Source organism: Sebastes fasciatus, chromosome 21, assembly GCF_043250625.1.
Source record: "Sebastes fasciatus isolate fSebFas1 chromosome 21, fSebFas1.pri, whole genome shotgun sequence".
NCBI classification, from domain to species: domain Eukaryota; kingdom Metazoa; phylum Chordata; class Actinopteri; order Perciformes; family Sebastidae; genus Sebastes; species Sebastes fasciatus.
The window spans coordinates 22,014,878-22,040,413 of NC_133815.1; the positions used below are offsets into that span (position 1 = coordinate 22,014,878).

Sequence of the window (25,536 nt, forward strand, 5' to 3'; positions counted from 1 at the left end):
TTTTCCAACTTTGTCACGGTTTTTATTTTCCTTCTCTCTCCTCAGACCACTCAGGCAGAGACTTAGCTGATGGGTGGACCCGAAGGAGGATTTCCAGCCCCGTGATTTGCTAATCGGTTGCTGGCTCCCTTGTCATTTCCCTGTAATCGTGGCTCCGGTTTGTGCAGCTCGCCCAGCCCTCCTGTCCGCGGACGCACCAAGTGAAGCCTACCTACTCCGCTCTGTGTGCGCTCTGGTTAAAGCCCGACTACCTTCACTGTGAAGGCTGGGCTCTGGACAGGAGGATCACCGGGGGCCTCGGTGTGGCTAAGAGAGAAGAGGCAGAAAAAACTTCTCACTTATGGCTTTCTTCTAGGACATTTTTCCATCGTAATTTTGTGGATTGTGGAAGGGACGTCATTTTAAAAAATCACCTGAAAGTCGCTCAAAAGTTTTATCCAAATTTTGCGCCATGGAGATGCAAAGGTGGTCCACAAGGTGGAAAACGAAAAGGTGGTTTATGGATTCCACTGTAAGCGCATTCATCACTTTAACCCTGGTTCTACAGGCGACCCATGTCACAGCAGGTAAGATTATTATAGGATCAAACGTCTATAATGAACTTTATCTGGCTCTGGAGCTGCAGACCCGGCTGGGAAAACTCAGTAACTGATGATGGAGATTTGGGGATTATCAGATTTACCTGGACGTTTGCGTCGTAGTCACTTGTACATTTTGTTTTTTCACCATTCCACAACCACAGTAGTTACATTAAAGCCACATACACCTGTGTGATTGAGCCACCAAACTAAAAAAAAGCAGTTATACAGTAAAACCTTCTCACTACTGTAGTGAAGTTAAACCCTGACAGGCAGTTTATAAAGTACATGCTGTCAGGTGGGCAGCTGCTTGAAGTGCACATATTTTTGTTGGCCAAAACACCCATATTATTCATTATCACACATTTTTACCATGGGTTACTTTTACGCATGAATGGAAAGCGTCCGCTCAGAAGATGAAACACCTCGCCCAATTAAATTCATCCTAAGCCTCTGGTATGTGCTTCTAGAGAGATCAGGAAAAAACAGAGCAGCGTTCACTGCTTTTTTAAGATTCACTTGGGCTGAAAGAAAGAAAGAAAGCTCTTTGTTTGAACTGTGGTCCGCTGGGTGGATGTGGACATGGTTAGCAGGGTGGATTTCCTCAGCCAGAGGACACTGGACAGACCCTGGACTTTGACTACATGCTTCTTTCAATGCCTCGTATTGATTTGTAATCTTGCATTTCATTTCAGACTGGTGGGATATTGAGTTGTGTGATAGTTTGGAGTGCTTTTTGTTTTATGTTGATTGTACTCTTCTTGATTGAATTCAGGGGATGTAATCCCACCATGAGAAGAAGAGGATAGACGGATTGAAGGTTATGAGGAGGTTCAGCATTAGTGTGATGATGAATATGTAGTAGTGAAGTGCACTTTTACCAAGGCCTCAGTGGATCTCAGAGCTGTCAGTGTAGAGTGCAAAGCCCCTCTGGGTCTGCAGGGGGCCAAGTGGTCAGACAGGTTCACCCTATCTCCACACTGCCCTGGTCCACACTGAAGCCCAAAAGCTGGCTTGTGCGGCCCCCCCGCCCGGTGCCCAGCTCTTCCACTCAACTTTGCACTTAGATGTTTTGTCGGCTGCGGGACAAGGCTGTGTTGTTGTGTGAGCGGTGGGAATGCTTCCCCTCTAAGTACTGAGCAGTTATTTGATGATGGTCCTTGTTGCACTTCCCTATGATTTCAGAGCCTTCAAAGAGCAGGCCTGCATATGGGCCTATGCCTGCAGCCATTATGACCACAAGTCACAGGGTCCAGGATTTACACAGGCTGCACACCTTGGCCTATAGACAACTCTGTAGAGATTTATTTTTGACATAGGATACTTAGTTTATCTCCATAATGACAGTTTCCCAGAATGGAAATTCAGCCTTGTTTTTAAAATGAGCTGAATGAATAGCTTATGGGTTCTGAAAAGGTTTCATAAGCACATGGGTGGTCAGATGTCTCAACCGTTTAAGCAAATAATTAGTAAGTTAAAGCAAATGTAGTCAATGCAGTGTCATTGCTATTTTAATATATACTGCACAAATCAATGTTGCTTTTTATTAATTTATCAACTTCACATTTCCTCGTTTTACAGTGATTTGTTTCCTGCTAGGATTCCAACCTGCTAGTTCAGAATATACTGGACTTTAATACTGTTACTTCAGATTGAAAATCTCACATTTCCAAACACATCAACTCACATCAGCCTCTTTTTTTTTTTTTTTTTTTTCTTTTTTTTTTAATCTTAAGCATTCAGCTGCAGGCCCTGTGTTCCGGGGTCTCAGTCAGTCAAAGCTGTTTCTGCAGGGTGCCCTCTTCATCTAGCAGTGTACAGACACGTTTTCTCAGCCCCCGGGGCGCAGGCATGTGCATTCCAGCAGACAAAGCTAGCGTTTTCAGAGTCCTCTCCCTAATGTACTCAACCCAGGAACATCAGCTAACCTGCTCCTTGTCATGTGTAGCTGTCACATATTGATAGTCATTGCTGAATCATTTGGACACAAGCAAAGCCACTGCTTGAAATTGTGTTATAACTAAAAAAAATCAAGCTCAAATTTTGAAATGGGGATAATGACAAGAGATCTGTCTTTCTTTAACATAACCTATTTGGATTTAGAAAAACACTATATAATAACATGTTCTAATATTCATATGGAATCATGCTGCATTAACAAGGAGTTAATGAGAGGAAAAGCAAGGGGGGAAAAATGCTTTGAAATACTGGGTAGGTCCCAGTGAAGTTTCTTTGGTATGACAGCAGCATAAAGCTGTCTTGTTTTAGCCGGCAGCATGGTGGAAGTTAAAGGAAGGAGAGAGGGGAGGGAGAGTGGGAGAGAGAGAGAGAGGGGGGGGGGACATATAGAGAGACATTCTGACTGAAGATATTATTAGAGTCTCAGGGAGCTGCAGGTGAAAAGGTCCTCCTCCGTTTATTAGCCAATTTCACCTTTCTGTAAAGATCTGAAAATGACATAAAAGGAGATGGATTTATGATATCAGTTTGCTCAAGTGTTACATACTATATGTGATAAAGGATTCGCTGAGACAGACATTTTTGGCCTCTGTCCTAAAACAGGTGGTATTTTATCTCTCGGAACAGATTGTTTACATCGATGTACACTTGTGAACATGATGGAGATGATATCAAATTAGTTGATTTATGTATTATGGTAATGTATCACACTGCTCCTCCCTTACTTGCCTCTGCAATTTGCATAATGATGTTCAGATGATACTGAGCAATAGAGGCTGGTTATTCTGAATTTAGGATTGTCTAGATTTCTCTCTCTTCTCCAGACTAAGGAGGGTCCATCCCTCCATGCCACCTGAGTCCTGCTGGTAGCTATATGGCCTGTTTGCTCAGCCCCGAGGGCAACCTCACACCAGCTCATCAGATGCACTCTTTTAAAACCTGTGCACACTCATTTGGCCACCTTAATGGATTGGCCAGTATTGACGTTTTCTCAGCACCTCTGTGTGAGGGTCGTAGCCTGGCCAAATAGCCACATCTGGAACATATGAGTCCTGGGGTTTGAACTGAAAGCAACTCTGCAGGAACTCACAATGAGGTCCTCAGTTCACTCTCCAAAGTAAGTAGCTGGTTCATCCTCACAAGCTGCAAAAAGGCCAAGTTGTCCTTAGTGATGGCATTCCTACGGAGTAACAGTTTGCTGATTTTGCGCTCAACTTCACATTTTCTTTGATGTTTTTACACGATTTTGCTTGGTATTTGTTTCCTCTATGTCCTCTGTTGAAATAGGAGTGAGTTGGATTTTGGATTGACGCTGAGGAAACTCTTTTATTCTTACTGAGCTCAATCATCCCACACAAATTCCCCTTGGAGAGACAAGCAATTTCTGCCTTCACGTTCAGATTCAGATTGCTTTTGATAGTATACAAGTGGACGGTGTTTGTAAAAATGGCTTGCTGGTGGAGTTCTGCAGATTTAAGTTTTCATTCAGCGTTTGCTTTATTGGACTGCTTAGTTTTGTAGTATGGATTGAAATAGGCCGTCTCTTTTTGCTTTCATCGTGATTTGCATCTGGTCCATCACAGGCGTTGTATAAGGTGCTAGAAGATAAGGAGACCAGATGTAGGCCAGGCCCTTTATGTGAATACCTTCAGTATGATAAAGTGACAGAAAACTGATTAATTCAGTCAGTGTGTTCTGATGCATGCCTTCCATAAAAATAAAATCCTTGCGTGGGACAAACTCACAGCAATGGGAGGATTTCTGTCTATTGGGTCTGAATAGTGTGCTCAAATAGCAGTATAATCAGTAGTATCTGGTGATCTTGTACAAACCATCTGCACGAGCAGTATTCATTAGGAATAGGTTCATATTGAAACAACATGCTTTTCTGAAACAGCCTCTTAATTTGCTTTCCCCTTGTTGCCACGGATGGAATGTCGACCAGAAAGTGTTGTTGTATCAAGAAGTTAAAGAAACTTTCAGAGTGATCTGACCTCTACATGCCAACCAAAACAGTGGCTTTAGAGCCGTCAGAAAAGGTGCTTGCTGATGCCTTCAGACACCTTGGCATGCTTATTTACCCGACAAAAACAGATTAGTGTTATTCTATTTAACAGTCTGCCATTGTATTGCCTGCTTTAGTGGGATATTGCTATGCTCTGCGGGGTGAATTGAGTGCCTGTTTTTATTTTAATATATGGGTTTAACTAAGCTTTGGTATAGGGCTTTATTCATAATGCCCACTTACTATATGTCCATTGAACTCTCTCAAAATATAGTCTACAACAATAGAAAAACATTCACATTGTCAAGTATGGATTGTATTGTTAGACAGTGAGGCCTATAAATAATATGCATAGTAAAACATCTCCCAGCTACAAATGGCCCACGTAACAGAATATCCTGCAGCACTTTGGTTTCTTCCTTATCATGTTCACCAGGTTAATGTTAAATACTGAGAGGGTGTTTTGATGGGGAGGCACAATTATAATGCTTTCCCATGGGTCTCTATGGGCACCATCACCACACAGGCTCCTTTATATAAACTGCATCAGATTGAAGAGAATGGAAAACCCAGAGAGCCTCTGGTGGCCCTTATCAAGGTAAACCTATCCAGGTGTTATAGAACTAGATCTCTGTTGGCACATTGTTCATTATGCTCTTTGGTTGGCCTTGACAGAGACATTTCCTGTCAGATCAGATGAGCCTGCAGAGCCACAGGCAGCATATCCTAAATGAACTAATTAGACATGGGTTGTTCAGTGGGGGTATATTGTGTAAATTGTTATTTATGGATAAGTTAATCATAGATGGGGTATATTATGTCCATGATACTGTGACTAATGTGTCATAGTGATATTTTGATGACAGAGGGAAACAACTAGCGGTACTGGTATGGTATGGTCATGATGAGGGAATCTGTGAATTGTTCCACCGTCTAAATTTGGTTAATCTTCCCTGTCTTTTTTGACCTGAATCATGCAGTGGCTCTATCACTGCTCTGTATTTATTCACCTGAACCGGACCAGGACACATGTATCAAACATTTGAAAACCTGCCGTATCATATATTCAATATAATATATAATCAAATACTTTGATACATTATGCATTTAGGGTGGCTGTGGCTCAGAAGTACAGCGGGTCGCCCATCAATTGGAAGGTCGGCGGTTCGATCCCTGGCTCCTCCAGTCCACATGTCGAAGTGTCCTTGAACAAAATACTTAACCCCGAATTGCTTACGAAGGCATAGCCATCGGTGTGTGAATGAGTATTTAGATTAGATCCTGATGGGCAGGTTGGCACCTTGCATCAGTGTAGGAATGGGTATTTGAATGGGTGAATGCTGACATGTAGTGTAAAGCACTTTGAGTGGTTGAAAAACTAGAAAGGCGCTATATAAATGCATGTTCATTTACCATTTAGTGTTCACTGTTGTCATCCATCATCCATGTGCTAAACCAATGCTATGACCTAACTGATGTTTTATCTGCTCCCCTGACCTGCAGAGCCAGTGGACGTGCTAAAAGTATTAGAATTTCAAAATTACCCCGAAGGAGTGACGAAAACATCAGGACTATGCACACACCGAAGAGCATCAAAGCCGGACTCAGCTTACAGGGTTGCCAAGCAGATCCAGATCAGTGCCCCCACCACGCAGTTATTCCCTGGTAAGATAAACTTCTCATCCTTTAACCTCTTTCAACTACAATGTGTAAACTGGTTAGTGTGTTTCAAAGATGTCTTTTGACAGTGGATTCTTCTCTTGATCGTGTCCCCATTGGTATTGTTAAGTAAGAGGCAAGGCTGAGCAAAGCTTTGTTTTTCGGTCTCCCCAAAAGCCTTTAGAAAAATATCTATACAAACATGCAACGAACATACCATTTGAGGGCGATCAGGATGTAACTGATATCTGTCGCTTTAAATATTGAGATGGTGTATAATGCTTTTGTATTTTTGGAGGTGCAAAAAACACTGTTTAACATTATAGATATGCTTCACACAAAAAACAAAATTAAGTATGTCTTCAGATTTTATACACTGCACCTACGAAGGTTAAAATGAAGACATATAAAAGCTTCCATTAAATGGCTCACATCATTATAGTGTTATATATCCAGTATATACATCAATGATACAGTGTGATAAAACAAGTTTACTAAAAAAGAAGTTGATTATTGCTTTAGATGAGAAAACTGAAGTTGATGCCTTGTTGCATTGAAGTGAATGGTAGAACCCAAAATATTATATAATAGATGATAGTATAGTTTTTAACTAGTCAGTCATTTGTGTCCTCTTGTAACCTGTGTTTCTACCCCTCCTCTTTTGGCCATGCAGGAGGTGTTTTTCCTGAGGACTTCTCCATCCTGACCACAGTGCGTCCCAAGTCAGGCCTCCAGTCCTTCTTGCTGTCCATTTACAACCAGCAGGGAGTCCAGCAGCTGGGCGTGGAAGTGGGACGTTCACCTGTCTTCCTGTATGAAGATCAGACTGGCAAACCAGCGCCGGAGGACTACCCTCTGTTCAGTACTCTCAACCTCGCTGACGGAAAGTACGTCAAATCTCAAACATCCACCCACGTAATAACACACTCAAACACACCCTCAGACTCACGGTTGAAGCTGATTCAGGAAGAATGGGTGTTGCAGCATGCAGGGAGGGGTTGTTTTAGGTGACTGAGGGTCTGGGTTCAAAATGCTAGATGGCGCAAACGGAACATACCAAATGTAATCCAACTGGACTTCAAACTTGTCCTTACCATCCAGGCTGTACCATTTATAGAACAACAACTTGATACAGCATTTCTATTACTTGCAGTTGATACAATTTCACCAAGTAACTACAAGACAGATGCTCTAAAAACTGCCTTATCAGTGGCCCGCATATATTTTGTCATGTGATTGATCAATACATTGGTTGTCTATGGAACAGAGGAATGGACTGTTCTATATTTTGATTATGCATATACATGAACATGCATTCTTATTTTGAGGTGGAGTGATTTCAGTGGCATTTTGATCATCTCAAAACAAGTTAAATTACCAAATCAACTAAACTCTCAACTCGAAAATTGAAACGCTCGAACATTTATCTGATTTCCACTGACTTGTTCTTCTTGATAAAAGCAAGAAAACAACCCAGATCTTCCCATTTTTGCACCACAGGTGCTCATGACCTGATTATCCATCTCATCGGGGGTCCATGGGCACAGAGACAGGTCAGAGACAGGGAGACACTGGATTATTGGGGCACAGCAGGGACTGCTATGGGCAAGCTGACCTCATCCATGAACTCACTGCCTCTGTTATTTTAGAAAGGGGAAGGGGCAGTCCTAAACTTCCTTTTTACCCCCTTGGATTACCTCACCCAACCAGAAACAACAACGCTCCTAACCTTTTAGCATAAACCTGATTATCTGTTCCCAGGTTCAGAAATCCCAGAACTCTCACTCAGAGCTGCGGCTTAGCTGACATGAGTCCGTGTGCAGGGTCAAGGACGGATAAATAAACAGATAGGCTGCTGGGAAAATGAATCATTTGAAATCAGATTTTTTGGTGTCTTCCAGAGTTATTAAAGTTTTCACTTGCTGAACATGCTATGTGATGATAGTTTGTTTTTTGAGCTTTTGAATGAAGCCATAACCCGGTCACAAGAATTTTTGTGACCCAAATTGGCTTCAAATGAGCTCTAGTGTGTACACAGTTATCATGATAGAAGGAAGCCTGGTAAATTCTTCAAAAGTCTCATGTCAGCAGCAATAACTAATGTGCAGGTTACAACAAAGACCCCCAGCCAGCTTTGTGTTACTCTTGTTAAGCTGTTTTGTCCAGTGTGTAGTTTTTGTGACCCAGTGTCTAAGGAGCAGTGTTCTCTGTGGAGGATTTTTAACACTTCTTGGTCTGGATGGGTTCCAGCTCCAGGCCTTGTCTAAATCTTCATTGACTGCAGCTCAGGCTTTGTACAGACTGTACTGTACTGTAGATGTATTCATTGTTACTAAGAAGCATATGTCAAGCTTGAAAAGAGAGGCACAATGATGATATTGATGAGGTGAAAAAGAGTCTTTAAAGGCAAGGGGAGGTGAACAGTGAGCTGTACTCTCAGTTTGATCTTATTTAAGCTCTTTAAACATGCTTAAATAATGCAAATATGATGTTACTTTTCTTCTTTTGATCATAATGGACTTCAAAAGTTTGAGAAACCGTTTAAAGCTATCAAAGTCAACTTTGGCTTTCCTGCCATATAAGGTGACAAGTAATCCTTCCTGCTGTACTGCTAAGCCCGGCGAGTGTTGCACGTTTATTTCCCTTTAAGCACTATGGCCTTCCCTGGAATGTGTCTGTATGATCTTGATATGTTCAAATGAATTGGACATTTTTCCTCTTCTGATAACAAGATTCACCATACAGATGTATTAATTCGATATCAGATATATATATCTGTAGCTGTGATAAATGCTTCCTATATTGCTTATATCTTGAGCTACAGCGGTGCCAGGTCTCATCTTCCACCTCAGAACAATGTTTTGACTGTGTGTCTCCTGCTCTGCCAAGGCAGTTCTTCCTGGATCCTGACACACACTTTCCACAATGTTCACCATGTCTGTCATGCCGAGTAACCCAGAAGGAGGATTAAGTTTGGAGTTTAATGAGTGTAATCCCGTGTTAAACAGGGCCAGAGTGTGGGGGCAAGAATGTGGTCCACTGCCGCCTGGTATGCAATAGCCCTTAAGTGCAGTGGCAAACGGTCCAGAGGCGAGGGAGGTGTCAGACTCACGTGTGACCCCGGTTAACCCTTTGCATCTATGGGTGTTGTTGATCGAAATATATCATAACAGAACTCTAAGGTTCATCAGAGCATTTGCTTCTGTGATGAATCACATCCGGTATAAAAGGTGTAGTGATGTAACAGGATTATAATCCACTTTTTATACAAGTGCTGAAAAATTTCCTGAGAACGTAAACCACCACAAAATGATCTACAATCAAATTTAATGTAATTGACTTTCCCCACAAAAAAATGTATTGTTCTAAATTTTACATGTTGTTTATATTACATCATCCCCTGATTATCATACACGCACAATATGTACTTACAATGCCCTTACAAGACGCCCTACGTGAGCCACACTAATTTAAGTCATTCAGAGTGATTTAACAACAATCGGTGACTCTTATACTGATTCTCACCTTTCCTTGTTGTGTCCTTGACCAGGTGGCATCGTGTGGCCATCAGTGTGGAGAAGAAGACGGTCACCATCATTGTAGACTGTAAGAAGAGGATCACCAAGCCTCTCCTCAGGAGTGACCAAGGTTCCATCAACACCAATGGCATCACCGTGTTCGGCACCAGGCTCCTGGATGACGAGGTTTTCCAGGTAAAGTTTTCAGTGCCGTTGTTTCAGCTGCACGTTGCCGCCATTGCTAGGTCACTTATTGACATATTGATTCGAAATGATGTAGCAACTATCTCAGTGTTGGGCCATCAGCGGATGGGCCCTGGCTTTTTAGCTTAAGCCTATGGCATTTTACACTGCATAACTTAGCCTAGCAGCTAGCTCTTCTAGCTCTTCTACTCTTACTTGGTTTAAGTCACTGCATCTCCCAACAGAGCACCACAGTGGAATTTCAGCCCGCACGCACGCTTTTTCAGCCTAAGCATTGTTGAAACAGAGCAGCTAATATTGGTAGCGAGAGAAACAAGTTAGTGGACTGACGAGTCCGTCTTTCAGCTCCGCCGTCCACACACCCACATGGTGCAAAGCCCTGCCCTCGGTGAAACACAGAGATGTAAAGAGAGGAGAAAAAGTAGCGCAACAGTAGTGGTATGTAATGTGTGTCTAGATTTCAAACTTGCTTCAAGTGCTTTGCATAAGGAGGTTTTAGTCAATGTCCCATCGAGAAAGTAGAGATGATTGAAACCAGGGCGGATCTGGAGGTGTTCAATTCTTTTGATTTTATTAGGAACTTCACATCGATATCATACATAAATCTGAAATACCTTGGGCCTTTTATCTTGTCTGCTTGTGCTAGAGTGTACTTTGATGATTGAGCAGAAGAGTTCTAGCTCTACAGCTTTTCTTGTTTTTGACCACATGAATAACTTGGTCAGTGTGTTCTAACTATTTCGGAGCGTGAGAGGCTCAGGTTATGTGTAGTGGTCAAACACTACAGTAGTTTTGCTGCTTGGGCAGCTTTTCAAACTAAAGCACTAAAGAATCCAGTCAATAAGGGGACTTAAATGTTAGTTGTGGAAAGTAAGACACATGGAAATGGAGATAATGTGTTTAGGATGACTGATGCTCATCAGCTGTCCAAACTTCACAAAAAGTCCCAGCAGCTTCTATGCTAAGTTGGATGTTAATCATAGCGCTCTTTACCTGGTGACTGCATTTTGTGATATTTGGAGAGATTTGGACCTTAGCCAGGTCTAAGCGGTGGAGCTTGGGTACCTTTGTACATCATTATTGCTTGTTTGTTTGTGTTTTTCTGCAAATCACAAATGGGCTCTCGGTCAACTTCTCAGATCCTTTGTTAAAGCTTCTCTTTATCTTGTAATTAGAGACATTTCTAGTGCTATGAGAGTTTCACGTGTAGTAGGTTTACCAAAAAATAACTGGCCTTGTTGAAATGTTCTCTTGGGTTGACTTTTAATCTGATGGTTTGCATTGGCTTGAAGTGAAGGGGTGGAGAGACCCACCAACGAGTGTATTTCTAACTTGATTAGATTGATGACAGCCATGATAGTATTGTATTGATTGAGAGATGATAAGTGTACTAAACTGAGCTGGAGTTTGTCAATTCAAATCAAGTAAAATCTCTTACTACAAAGTGTTGAGTGCAATATCAGTTATGTTGTTATTATTTGTTGAAATGAGTAAAAGCTATTAGTTGGAATGATTGATGATATGATTCTGTCATGTAAATACATGTTACTTTGCTCTAGAGAAGAAAGACTGTTGCTTTTACAATAAGTCAGTTGTTTTGTTTGGGTTGCCAAGGATGTGTGCACTCAAAGAAACCTTGTTTGAAGAGGATACAACTAATTATCCTTTTCGCTCTTTCACCTACTATGTGATGAACACTGAAGTGAATCTTAACTCCTTTTAACTGAGCCATTGTTGTCAATTATTGCATGTTCGACACTTGTGAACAATGCTTTTTGGAAACATTGCTAAACTTAGACACTTGGCAGTCATTGACTTTTAGCAATTACTGTTATGCACAGTTCATGTGCTTCTGGGAAAGTCCGACATCTGGGGATTTAAATGTTTGAAATCAGTTTTTCGAGCTTCTCACTGTGCTATCTGTGTCGTCAAATACGGTAACACAGTATTGATTGCATACTGCCAGTTTGTGAAGGCTTTTACAATTGCTGTCCCACATACACCATGTCTGGGGAAAATATTGTAGTGTGCAAAAAGTAATGCATTTTGACACACAAGATTGTTGTAGAATAAGTAGAACTAGATTGTTAGCATGAGCACCATGGACTTATTGTCCAATATTGTGCCCAGACTGTTTCTCAATATCACATCATTGAGACAAAACAAATAAGAGAAATACAATTGAGATGTATATGGGCAACTTTCTGGGATTGGGTGTATGCTGCCTCCATAGTCAGCGATTTGAACGTTATGCTTTGAGGCACAGTTCTTCCAGAGGTGGATGCTGACATGGGGTCAGGCGGATGTAAATAATGACAGACAATGGTTGAATTGTCATGATACTCATGGTCTTCTCTGATGGGAGGTAAACGTCACCTAAAGGCTGTATGGGGCTGTGTTTGCTTGTGAGAGTGTTGGTTTGTTTGTGGGTAGCAGGAGTGACTAGTCATTATTCTGATGCTAAGTTTGAATGATTGATGCTGCTCTTGTTTTAAAGCCATATTTGTGTGCATCATTAAATTTAAAGCCATTTTGTGTGTGTCCACAAAGATTTTTTAACTCTCTGTGCAGCTCATTATATCGTACAGCGGATTTTTGTCTTGCATTATTTGCCCCGTCTGACTGAGTGCTACACTGAGGTCATTTGGATCTTACAGGTGTTCACTGATGAAGAGTTAAATAAAAAGATGAGTATTATCATCATATGTCAGACGACCAAATTAAATATCAATTTGTATTTAGTAGAAAAGTATTGAATTTGTATTCTTTTGAAAATATTGTTTGCTTTGAATTGACCTTCATTAGGAACAATATGTAATCAGTTTGCAGTACGATGTTGATGATATCTAATTGTAGACTGACTGAGATCACTGTGTCAGATTACTTAACAAAGAAGAGCTAGGGACAGTTTTTTTCCACAGTGCAGAGTTTTATAAGCAGATTTGCTTTCATATCTCCTGTCAGATTTGATTAGATTTATGAGAAGGCACTGAAACCGGCATTTGTATGAAACAGTGTGTCCAGTCAGAGGCTGGCCAGTGGAAGGGCTCAAAATAGGAGCCATAAGTCAGTTAACAGGGTCTTCTCTGTGTGGTTTTTGGAACAGGTCTCCTGTCTGTTCTCTGTCCCTGCTCTCCTCAGAGATCCACAGGGCCCGATGCATGCTGGGATATACAAGGGAAGGAAATACCTTGGCCTTATGCATTCAAGCCAGTGGTTATAATGAGAAACTGAATTAATTGGTAAAATCAGTTTTGCTTAAAGGTATGCCCAGGAAATGTTGCACCTTAGCAGATTCTCTGTCTGAACTCTTGTTGTTATTTGACCCAGTCACTATATTTTAATTACAATCTAACTTACATATAGGAAAATAGGAGGAATATAAGTAATACACGGCTTATAGCAGTGACTATTTATTCACAGTTTCTCCCAAAGCAAAGTTATTACTCCCCTTTACACCACAGTGGTAGCTTTTGATTCCCAGGGGTAGATCTGATAATAAATTCAGTAATAATAAACATTTGCTCCCTTATTCAAACTCTGACATTCACAAGCTGACCCACATTCTTCATAAACGTCTATTCATGCCATACCTGCCCCAGGTTGGAGGCGACCACCGTCGCAAAGGGATCTGGTTTAGATGAATGGGAGTCATTCATTGCTCCGTCAGGCCTTCCTCATTTCCTCACCCCCCCCACCCCTCACATATTCTCCCCTGCTCACCACCTCCTCCTCCCTCCCCACCTTGAGGCCTCCCTACCGTGCCAAAGCCATGAGACCGTCTATTCATGCCTCGCTGACATTACCTGTCTGAATCGAGCACTCTCATATGCATACCTTCCTACTCCCTCTATTTTTGGGTATCAAACACTCCTCCGTGCTCCACCTAGATGGGCCTGAGGTGGTCTATGTCTCGATGCCACACCACCAGTATTGCCAGAAAATGCATCTTGTCTAAAAATAATATATTGGTTTGTGTTGGGTATTTTTTTAGCGAGTCTGCTAGCCTGGATAGCTAATAGCAAAAGAAGCATCACTGAGGGCGTCATTCTGACTGTTTGGCTCATTTCAGTTTCAATATAAGAGTCAACGTTTTTTTTTTTATAACTGCCAAATGGATTATAATAACATGCAAATAACACATAACAGTCTAGCTACTTTATGGCTCTCTTAACTGTTAAATGAGCTATTTTATGTCTCTGTTCTCTGTCTCTATCTTTTAATATCATCTTTTGGAGAGTTGATTCTCCAACTGTCAGGTGTGGAAACATTTGCTTTTTTCAGTCTCTCAGTTCTCCTCTTTTCTAAGAGAAACTGTACTCTCTACACTGTATAGGCTTTAGGGAAGTGACTAATTGTTGTATGGGGTTGTCTAATTACAGTTAGCTATGGTTGGACTAAAGGGATGTTGCCCTGGGCAAAGGTATGTCAAAGGACCAATGGTGACAACTACTTTTGATTTGGCCAGTGATGCCCTGAACTCGCCCTGTAATTACAACATGCAGTTGGATTTTAGTAGAGAAAAGACAAAAGAGCTATAACTAAACACTGCTGTATATTGACCATTCAAAACATGGAGGTTGTCTTCATGCAGATCTTCTGTGGGAACACTGTTGCACTGCTGTAACCTTTGACCCCCTCCATGTGTATTTACTGTATATCCCATGGTGCCGTGTGGCCAGGATGAGGCCAAGGTAGATTGTGCTTTTTGCACTGCATCACAGAGCAGTTCAAAGAAAATGTTATTTGACCCTGATATGCTAAACTGAGTTAGAAATTCAGCGCTAATTAAATGCAGAGTGAAATAATTCAGTTCACACATTTCAGATCAACCCTGTCTCCCACAAGATTATGTTCCCATACAACTAAACTGCATAACCAAATTACATTTTGAGGGAAATGTATTTTCTCCCAGATTACGATCGCAGTTCTACACAGTTTTCAATGGAAACGTTAAAATGGAAACCATATAAAAACGAAAACGCAACAAAACTACTGGGTTAGGCTTAGTAAAAAAACATCATGGTTTGGCTTAAAATTACTTAAAGCGAAAACGAAAATGCAAGATACAGTATGACTATTGTTCACACAGGACACAAACACCGGTCTCCTGGGGGAATGCCTGGTGTTTGTTGGACCCCTCCACCTCCACTCCCATTCATCAGCAGTGGACTTTCTCGCTTGTTATACCCGTTATTATTCAATAGCGTTATTATTCAATAGCGTTTTTATTCAACGTGTTTTCATTCATGGTTGCTTGATATACTACATCACTTGTTGCAGCCGTCCTTACAAAGGTATTTGTGATGCGTAAAAGACAAACATAATCTGTGACAAAATACTTTTCCTTCCACACGTAACTGAAAATGAAATTTAGTTGTATGGGAATGTCATTTTCAGGAGACAGGGCTGTTCAGATTCAGTAGTGATTGTAGTTAACAACACATGTAGTGTGAACAGACACCACAGAGTCAGCTCCTTTGAGTAATCAACCAACTCTCCAGGCAATAACTGAGAGAATCAGAAATCTCAATAAAAATCACATAGTTTAATATAATGCATTTTATACACTATATAGTGTCTTTCTTTTATTTTGTTGGCTGCCCTATATTTTCTCACATTATCACTGTATATCCTCTGATAGAAAGAATTAACATGCACTTAAATGTCTTTTCAATGTTAATGATGCATTTAAATAGATCATAAGCTCCACTTGAGGTGAACAGTGCCAAGAATGCATAACAAAACAGAGGATATAACAGCTATGGAGTAGTAAATGGATTTCCACGAGGATTCACAAGTCTTCCCCTATTGATCTCGACCCCGCTCCTCTCTTTTAGCCTCTCTCTTTTCTCGTTGACCTCTGACACCGCAGTCATTAACACACAGCCTCGTGGGCCTGTTTCTGTTTCTCTGCTGTACTGTGCTGCGCTGTAGCCAGGAGGGGCATATTTTGCAGCTCTGGCTTCGCTCCAAGTTGCCAGGGGCTTTTATCTCAGCAGTCCACAATGGAAGACAGGCCCAGAGCCTCAGCATAACTCTCCCCAGGTGTTTCCCAGCACAAAACATCTTTTACCATCCCAGCTGCTCTCCCTAAATCCCTGCCTGTCTGTCTCTGGATCCCTCTAGGTGTTCCCTTCCTGAGTTGACATCAGTTTCTCACTTACCTTGTCTTGGCTTTGTGCGTTAGCGCTTGTTTGTTAGGTGACTCGGCTCTTATTTTTGACCGGAAAGGTCGTTAAAGGAAGAAACTTGTCCATAGGAGTGCCATTTCTACCAGAAAGTGATTATAACTAATACTATAAGTTAGCTTGGCAAGTATAAAGATGATTATCTGATTAATTTAGGTGTTCTTTAACGTTAGTCGTCTAAAAGCATCTTTTCGACCTTAGACGTGATTGTTTTTATGCTAACACCTACAGGTATATGATCTTTTTTCTTGTTTCCGTGTACATGTATTATTGAATGAAACAGTCAAAAGTCTCCTAGTTGCACTGCTCTGGTCCAGAGGTTGAACACAATGTCTCCACAGCCTATTTGTGTGCAGACGGGTGGCTCTCAGACATGGACTAATTAGAGCTGACTCTAGGCAGGGTTCAAGCATTCACTGTTGGTCTTACGGTGACACATGAGGTAATACATGTCAGCTTGACTCAGGGCAAGGCTTGATCTCTCTTTCTCTGTCGAGCCTTCCCAAACACTCATACACACTCAGCTGAGGCCTTTCCAGACTTGGCACCTCGGTTTCCTGCTGTCCTATGCCCACTTGGCAGGTCAGTTTTGTCTTTTCATGGTCAGTATAGTAAATGTTTTCAATGGCTAACAGACGTTAAGTCATATTATATCTTTCAGGAATGGTGCACTATTGTTCTTACTTGGACACCATCGATAAAATCACCTGTCTGCTCATTTTCATAGCCTGAAATGTTATTTTTGTTTTAGTCACCAACACTTAAAGGATTAAGATGTCACATAAAGGGTGGTGTTGATGAGAAGGTCGAAACCACTCTTACATCTGTCAATTGAATGTGATGCTGGAGCCATTAACTGTACAGATTAATCAAACCAGATTAGTGAACATTTGAGGTGCTAGTGGGTGAATTTTGTTGTGCCTTTGGACAGAGCCAGGCTAGCCGTTTCCAAGCGAACCAGCTGATGGTTGTAGCTTCATATTTACCATACAGACATGAGAGTGGTATTGATTTTGATTGATTTTTTATCATCTAACTCTCAGTAAGAAAGCGAATAAGCACATTTTCCAAAATGTCAAGCATTTGCTTTAAAGTGAAACAGTCCCTTTTTAGCTTTTCTGTAGTTCCTTTTAGTCTTAAAGGATAACTTCAGTATTTTTCAACCTGGACTCTATTTTCCCATGTTTTTGTGACTAATAGGGACAACTATTTTTAAAATCGGTCCAGTATTGAGGTGGAACGCTGTAACTGGCAGCCTCGAAACAAGCTGTGAGGGCATGTGAACAGCATCAGTGTAATGTTACGTCCACTAAAAGTTCTTGTTTTTGCCAATAACGGGCTCAGACTGTTATTATACATAAGTGTCTGATAACATTATGGAAAGGACCCTGCAGAGGAATAAAATGTTTTTCTTACCTTCCAATTGATCTGCTCTTTTGTTATTGCGTCCCGTTCAAGGAGAAGTCTCGTTGTGAAATCTGAATATCCGTATACTCTGGCTCAAATAAATACGGGCGGCCATTGAATTCAAAGACCTCATCCACATTGTGGGAATCATCTAAATATTCAGCCATGATATTGAAAATCTTTTAGATAACACTAAGCTACTCCAAGACAACAAACTCACTTCCACTATGGTTGTATTCCACTACACTGTTTTTTTCCGGCAACACGTCACCTCGACAGACTTCAGAACGAGACTCATTGAGCGAGACTCCTTCCATAATGTCAGACAATTCTAATAACAATCAGAGCCTGTCATGGCAAAAAGAAGCACTTTCAGTGCACGTAAATGACGGTGCCAGCTTGCCCCAATAGAATTACATTGTAGCCTGTGAGCAGCTGCCTTCTACAGTGCTCTCCCTCAATACTGGACCAATTTCAGAAATTGTTGTCCTTAGTAGTCAGTTAGACACAAAAATATGGGAAAATAGGGTCCAGGTTGATAAATACAGAAGTTACCTTCGTATAGGCTTTTCCTAAGTGCATAAATATTGTGCATTTCATATTCATGAAAACGTATCTCAGCTGATGTTTCAGACCGTAAAAGTGAGAGTCGTGTTACACTGCATTATCAAGGATTATATTAAAAATGTAAATACCTGCAGGGCAATAACTTGGTATGAACAGAAGTACTATGATTGGCCCATTAAATCAGACGGCAGGAATGAGGCATAACAGTAAGATAAGATCAGATATTTGGCAATCTGAGGAAGGGGCAAAAAACCCTTGAATGTAGTGGCTGTCTAAGCAAGGCAGAATGGGTTGCTTGTTATAGTTTTAAGTTTGGTGTGTCGATGCACTCTGTCATACTTGTAATTGACTGGCAATATATGCTTTAATTGTTAGTAATGCATTCAACCAGTGAGAGAAATCAAGTTAAAGTAGCACTCCACCCACCCAGAGGCACACAGGGAGGAATCTCTGCACTGTCAAACTGAAGCGGTGAAACGAGATGTTGATGGATGGTTACACGGAGAAAGTTTCAAGGAGCACTGCTTGTTTTCCCTTGGGACAAGCCTTAGCACATGGATGTTTATACTAAGGTCCATGTTAAGGATCCATAGATCTAGTTCTAACACAGGGGGGATACACACACACTCGCACATTCTCTCACAAGTTGCAGCCTGCTTCATTTTTCTCTCGTGCTTTTCTGCCAATCATCTATTCTGCTCTTCAACGTATGGTGTCCCTGCTCACACAAGCGCATCAGGATTTTACCTCTGGGCTCAGGCATCTCCGTGTGCTCGCCTGCCAAACATCCTAACCAAAGACATGCCCCTTCTCCCGCCTCCCAAGCACCCCCCTCAGCTGTCTTTGCAATGTGTATAAAGGCTCAGAAAACCAGCCTCCAGGAGCTCGGTTCAAGCAATTACAGACTCCAAAGAAAAATCCAGATGCTTTCGCCAATATGTTCGCTGTCTTGCAGCGAGCTGTGTGCTTTGGCAGTAGGAGTGATAACAAGGCGAGACAGTGCTGGAGTGGTGTGAAGCATTGTCCCAACCATAGAGAGAACATTGTGGTTTGAGCAACTTTCCCTAACCACGTCTGAGGTTTTACTCTTTCCTGTGTGCTATTTCAATGGGTTTCAGACAACGCCATTGTGTATTGTTGGTTTTTGCTCAATATAGTTATTTCAAGAGACATTTTTTGAGATGGCTTAATTTTAGCACAATCCTCTTTGACTCTGTCGCACCAGACACCGTCAGTAAGCATGCGGTCTCGCGAGCTAAGACTTTAAATTAAAAGCTGTTGACAACTGGGTTTGAGGGTTTTGAGCTTGACTGATTTTGTGGCCAGTAACGACAGTTAGTTGAGCGTGAAAGAAAAGAACATATATTTTTGTTTTTTAACATAACATTTTTGGCAAGGATTCGAAAAAGCAAAACAAACAAAAAACGTTTGTTAAAGAGTTAGAAAAAGTTATGTATTGTGGCAGAATATTTTACAGTTGAACTAAAACTGCAACAGTATATAGAGCAGTAAATGCTGAAGAGTAAACCTCACTGAAAAAGTCTTTTACTGTAGCGCACAGGGCCTGCCAGGTGGGTCTTAATGATACATGTTTATTTGATATCCCGAGGTAAACCCCGGCGCTGATAATAATAATAATCTTCGCACTGATAATAATAATAATCTTCCCAGTGACTGAACTTAGTTTCCTCCCCTGCACCATGTGAGTGTGGACTCTGTGGGGTGTGTGTCAAGCTGTTTAATCATACCAGGGGGGATTTACTCTGCCAGACTCTATAAGTGTATGGGACCCAAGAGATCTGCAATTTAAGATTTACATTTATGCCACTTCACCCAGCATGTGTGAGTGTGTGAGCAAGATGAGACATGATCTTCTTTTGTCTCTGTGTGTGTGTGTGGGCTGCATTGTCTTCTCTGTTGCTAGTGATCTGGTTTCATCAACCTTTGTAAATAGATCTAATTCAAAATAGTGATATGTAATATTACTGTCATGAAAGATTACATGTGTTCCTGTATGAAGATATGTGAAGTGACACAAGCTTCTTTTTCTCTTTTCTGTAGGGTGACATCCAGCAACTCCTGATTGTGGCTGACCCCAAAGCAGCAGATGACTACTGTGAACACTACAGCCCCGACTGTGAAACTCCCCACAGTGCTTCTCTGCAGGCCCAGCAGCCAGAGGAAGAGGTCAGCCAACCAGGGAGGGTGGGGGAGATTCAACAAAGAAACCAATCCGGGGCCCTGATTAATTTCTTTTTTCTATCAGGAGATATTGAAGAGCTTCAACCTATTAACCTATGTATTGCTTATTGTTCGTATCCATTGCCTGCTGACGTTTTTCGACGTGCAAAGACGTTACAGCTGTCAGGATTTATTCGCAAATGATAAATCTGTGTGTCCTCATTATGAGTCGCAATTTGGAGGCAGATGCCTCAGTGACCTACTTATTTACTTGTTCAAAAGGGGTTTATTGTTAGTTCTTAGTTAATTAGTGTAACTGATAGATGTTAAATAGATATCGCTGTACTATTTTTGATCAGTGATTTATTAGATCTGCTTGTGTGTCTGTGTCCACTTTGGTGTTTCACAGATCCACTTCAGTGCGTGGCTATGCAAGTTTTATATTTGTAGAAATATAATATATATAAGGAGAATTACCATACAAAAGATCATGTATTTTAAGTTCAGACTTAAATGACTAAAACAATATGAGTATTGATCAGTCAGGCTGCCTACACTAGTACTGGAAAGACTATGAACTTATTCATATGGTATATTGCACCATTGTATTGTACCCATAAAGTGTAAATACACACTAAATCAGCAGTTGAAACTGTGCATGGTGCACATCTGACCACATCGAAATCAGTGATGTCATAGCAGGTGTCTTCCATTAGCTGTGAAAGGTAAAATTGAAAATGTTAACCCATGGAAAGTGACGCAGCCGCTGTTGTCTGACCTGTGATATTTAGTGTATATATACCATTTAGAGTACCAACATCATTTAATTTAGTGATCATAATGCAAATGCTGAGTTCAGTCAGTACTGATCAACAATGTTAATTTTGAAGTTCTAATGAAAGCAGCTGATCGGGCTACCTATTCTGTTTCTCTGGTCTTTTTCTGCATTTCATAAAAGCCTATTAACCCCAACTGTTTACTTCTAACTCTTATTCCTGTTAGTAAGAGTTAGAAGCAAGACCCAGCAGAGGCCAAGGACACAGTGGATTATGTTATTGTTATTCAATAGATGTATTAGCCATTTTAACTACTCACACACTTAAAACTGCATCAGTCTTAAGTGCAACAAGTTAACCCCTCTTTTATATTTGCCCATTAATCATTAAGATGATTATAAGGGGCAGGGTGAAACAATCAGCGACATTGACCAGCTATAAAATAGCAATGTGGAGCCTGAACCTAAGTCAGTGCCAGCATAACCCCACAGATCCATCTGTGTTTCATTAATTTGATATTTGCTAAATACCATAACCCATCATTTTTAATCAGTTAAGCATGGTATCATGTTCGGACTTTGCTTCCAAGTTGCAGCCTGAAGTGATAAACCTTTTTGACTAGAAGCCGGGGTTTTCCCCTGCACTTCATCTGAGTAGTATTATATTGTATAGCTTCAGAAACTACAAGGGAACTACATAACTAAAAGAGAGTCCAACCACTTTAATCTGGCTGAACTTATAAAGTCCTCAAAAAAATTTACATTCGTGCAGTGAGAAAGTTCCATTACGATATCCCTGAAATGCAGCTGGTATTTTGTCTTTGAGGTTTCCCTGTTTTCCTGTTTTTTATGAGCTCTTAAACATCCCATCTGCTTACATGTTTGTAGGCTAAGACCCACATGGCTAGTTCCAGCATTTTTTTACTCGTTTGTTCACCACATCAAGACCATTATCTAATTTAATAACACTTACGGCTTTGATCATTTAAAGGTAATGATGTTTTTTTAATTATTAGTAGACCTGGATTGTAAGATGTTAATACATTGATAAATTATACATTATACTACATTATAGCATTACACTTTGGCTTTAATTGTTTCAACATGTAACATGCCCAGGATGATATGTACCATATGTATCATCTTCTTGCTGAAAGAGCACTAATACTAACACTAAGACCTCTCTTCGTTCCACTCTCTCTCCTCTCTCTCTCTCTCTCTCTCCCAACCTATCTAGTACACTACTGATGATTTAGATTACTCTCAGTTCTATGATTACGCTGAGGGAGCCACAGACACCATTCCAACCAATGAGTATTCTGAACCACAGGTAAATGAAAAAAGGAAAAGAAAAGAAGATGTGTTTCCTGTAATGTCTCTTTTTGTCAGTCATCCATCCCATCCCTCAGTTCGTCTTGTGTTGTCTGTGTGTCTCAATGTTATGTTTACGTGCACACCGATACTCCAGTAACTGGGAGTAATCAGCTTTATTATAATATTTTTATTAGAATGTTTTAGCCAAAGTGTTGATTAGCCCCACTCATAGACTGTATATATAGATGGACGACGTGTCTCCTCTTCCTCCCACTGTACAAAAGTGAAACCAAAATATACACATAACATACATCAGCGTGATAAGAACTGCCTAAAATGACAGAAACCGTCTTTGGGAAAAATGTATTTGACGTGTAGTTTGATTTTTAAGTTGTCCCATCCACTAACATGGAGGGGGCGGGATTTATGACCTATACTGCAGCCAGCCACCAGGGGGCGATCCAGATGTTTTGCCTTCACTTTTGGGGAGCTGCCATGTCATCCATCTATATATACAGTCTATGACCCCACTACATTGAAAGATTGAGCAATAACCTGGGTGTCCTGACCTGGTTATGTCTACACTGATTATGACCTTACAGTAAGGCAGCATGCAGTGTGCATGTAAACATACTCAGTGTGTCAATCCTCCTTGTGTCTGTTTTATGAGGCTGCTGCCTTCTCTCAATGGGAAAATGCCATCTGCTTTGATTGTTTTTTTGCATTCCAGCATGTCTTTAAAACTATTGTATATATTATCTATACTGTATATGGATATCGGCTACGTTTTACTTTACATTTTGGAAACTGAAGCTAAAGGACTCTGGGTATTACTGCAATAGCTCTAAAGAGTTGCTGAAAGGCAAATCCTGTGTGTTTTGTGTGTGCATCTGTCCCAGATAGATTTTTATATTAATGCCTGAAAATTCTCCTGTGTGTCACATGAAAGGCCCAGTCCTCGATTGTTGTGCAGCATCCTTTCTACCCAACTGTTACATAATATAAAGTTAACATGGCCAGCATTCCCATTGCAGCCCTTGTAGTTGATATACATGGTCAACGTTTTAAAGAACACCATGCAGGCCAACTACTGCACATGGGCTGCTGCTGGAAAGTGGAGCACATGGAGTCTGACAGTTGGGTTGGAAAAGACTCTGTACAACGGTCGCGGATTGTGCCTTTAAATCATTTCCACTTTTAAATGTTCCATGTTTGTCTTGGTGTTCTTTGTCGCCGCCACCTCTTCCAGAGAAAGAAACGTAGTGTCTCCATGAAAAAGAAGAGGACCAGAAAGTCCCTCAGTAAAACTAAGGCCAAGCCCTTAAACTTCTTTGCTGCCAAAAAATCAGCAGCTAAAAAGTTTGCCGCTAAGAAGAAGCGACAGATGCCTGGCTACCAGGCCACAGCGCCAGCACGACCCAGAGGCAATTTTAGGGTAAACGTCCACGTAAAGACAAAACCAAATCGCATCAAGATCTTCCTGCCTTGAAGGGAAAATCTCTGATGGCAGACTTAGAGCTCCCTAACCTCTTTTGTGTAGAAGTAGCAGAGTCTGTAGCCAGCTTGAAAGGACCCCTAGCAAATAACCTCTGGTTCGAGCCTTTGTGTTAACCCTCGCTTTATATTTCTTTCCTTTTTTCAACATGACTCAGCCAAACAATGTAGGAGATTACAATACAGACTATGACTACGGAACTGTAGATGGTACTCAAACTCAGTCCCCCTTTGCCACGAGCGGACCCAGTGAGGTAAATTTCATCTTCATTCTTATGCTTGTAAAAAACAGTGTTAGGTGTTTTGGGAAATGTGAGCCGGGAAGATTTTGCCCAAGGAAGTATCTGGTATGAAATGACAAAGACACAACCATTCTACTGAATCGATGTGTCTTTTGACTTACTAAGAATTTGGTGTGTGGCAGAACTGATGGACAGAGGGAGATTTTTTAATGTTTAAAAGCTACAACCCACTTGTTCCACTGCATGCAGATTCTAGGGAAGCATTGCATGCTTAGAAAATAATGCGGTGGACATTGTGGAGGTTATTTGTAGCTTTATCTCGTCATACATTTTTGGCAAAGGCTGCAAATTTTGTTAGTTCCCAGCAAGTTAACACATTAGATCTAGTCAGACACCGCAACATAGTTGTTTAAATGTGTCTGGCATATGGAAGTAATTGTGGCTTTGAACAAACATTTGCCATACTGATTTTACTGTGTGTTAATATTATGATTAGAAAAGGCTATTTGTTCTGGAAACGTGGCCCTCCAACATGAAACCACTCAGACTTTTAGTGAAGTAACATGTGCGCCTTTACCAAGAGCCATTAATATGTTCTGTGATATTTGGAGATAGTGCTGTTCGCTCAGTCACTCTGGCTTGTCTGCTTTTATTACCCACACAAAGAGTGGAGAGTTGACGAGATTTGCAGCCTTATCCAGGATTAAAAGAAGCTGATGATGGCAGAGCCTTTCTCAGCCAATGCCACTTATAGTAAATGATAGTGGAGATTATCTATTAAGTAATATACTATGCCCTGTCCATCACATCTTAAGCTTGGTTTTGATCACTAGTTCTGCTAATTACCTCTAAAAGAACTATGATCGCCAAGGTTAAAATCTCCTCACAGCCAGCTATGAATGTGCATCATCCACGGCAGTGTTTGACTAAAGTGGATGTGATTCTACAGGCAATTTCTAAATGTATCATTTGGCAAGATGGAGCGCTGCCAATAATAACTGTGTAATTGCATCCATTTTGTTGCTCTCCAAAGCTAAAGCTAAGCAGCGATCAGTTTGGATTGAAAGACAAAAATGTGCCAGGTGATTGTGGTTGTAGTACTTGTGCCGAATACAGAGTGTACCAGGGTAAACAATACAATGACTAAGAAATGTAAAATTGAGTTGTATGTATCTTGATGCACTCTGTATATCTGCACAGCTACTACAATCTGATGATTGAGTAGATGTCCATGCAAATTGCTGCTTGTGTCATTTACAGACATCTATTTCAGCCTTCCTTTACTGTCTGTATCAGCAGTATGATGAGAAAGAAAAGAAGGCTGAGATAACATCAAGTCTGTCTTGACATGTAGGGTTAACAAACTTTTGATCATCAGACTTTATAATGATTTTATTCAGTCGTCACGGTAACACTTTATTTATCCCTTTGTATGTAATTTA

The 25,536-nt window shown here is 40.9% G+C and overlaps 1 protein-coding gene across 6 annotated transcripts in view; it reads left to right on the top strand.

Annotated features, from left to right (window-relative positions):
* The first annotated feature begins 260 nt into the window (after positions 1–260).
* Positions 261–25,536, top strand: part of col11a1a (collagen, type XI, alpha 1a) — a 90,425-nt gene continuing 65,149 nt past the window's right edge. The window contains exons 1-7 of one of the 6 annotated variants that reach the window (XM_074621771.1): positions 261–566; positions 6,046–6,207; positions 6,875–7,088; positions 9,752–9,914; positions 20,150–20,293; positions 22,282–22,374; positions 24,011–24,106. In XM_074621771.1, coding sequence (XP_074477872.1) covers positions 452–566; positions 6,046–6,207; positions 6,875–7,088; positions 9,752–9,914; positions 20,150–20,293; positions 22,282–22,374; positions 24,011–24,106 — 987 coding nt within the window. In that variant the 5' untranslated portion in view covers positions 261–451. Of the gene's footprint in view, positions 567–6,045; positions 6,208–6,874; positions 7,089–9,751; positions 9,915–20,149; positions 20,294–22,281; positions 22,375–23,607; positions 23,794–24,010; positions 24,107–25,536 lie in introns of all 6 variants that reach the window. The other 5 variants (XM_074621773.1, XM_074621775.1, XM_074621774.1 and 2 more) reach the window with 5 other exon arrangements.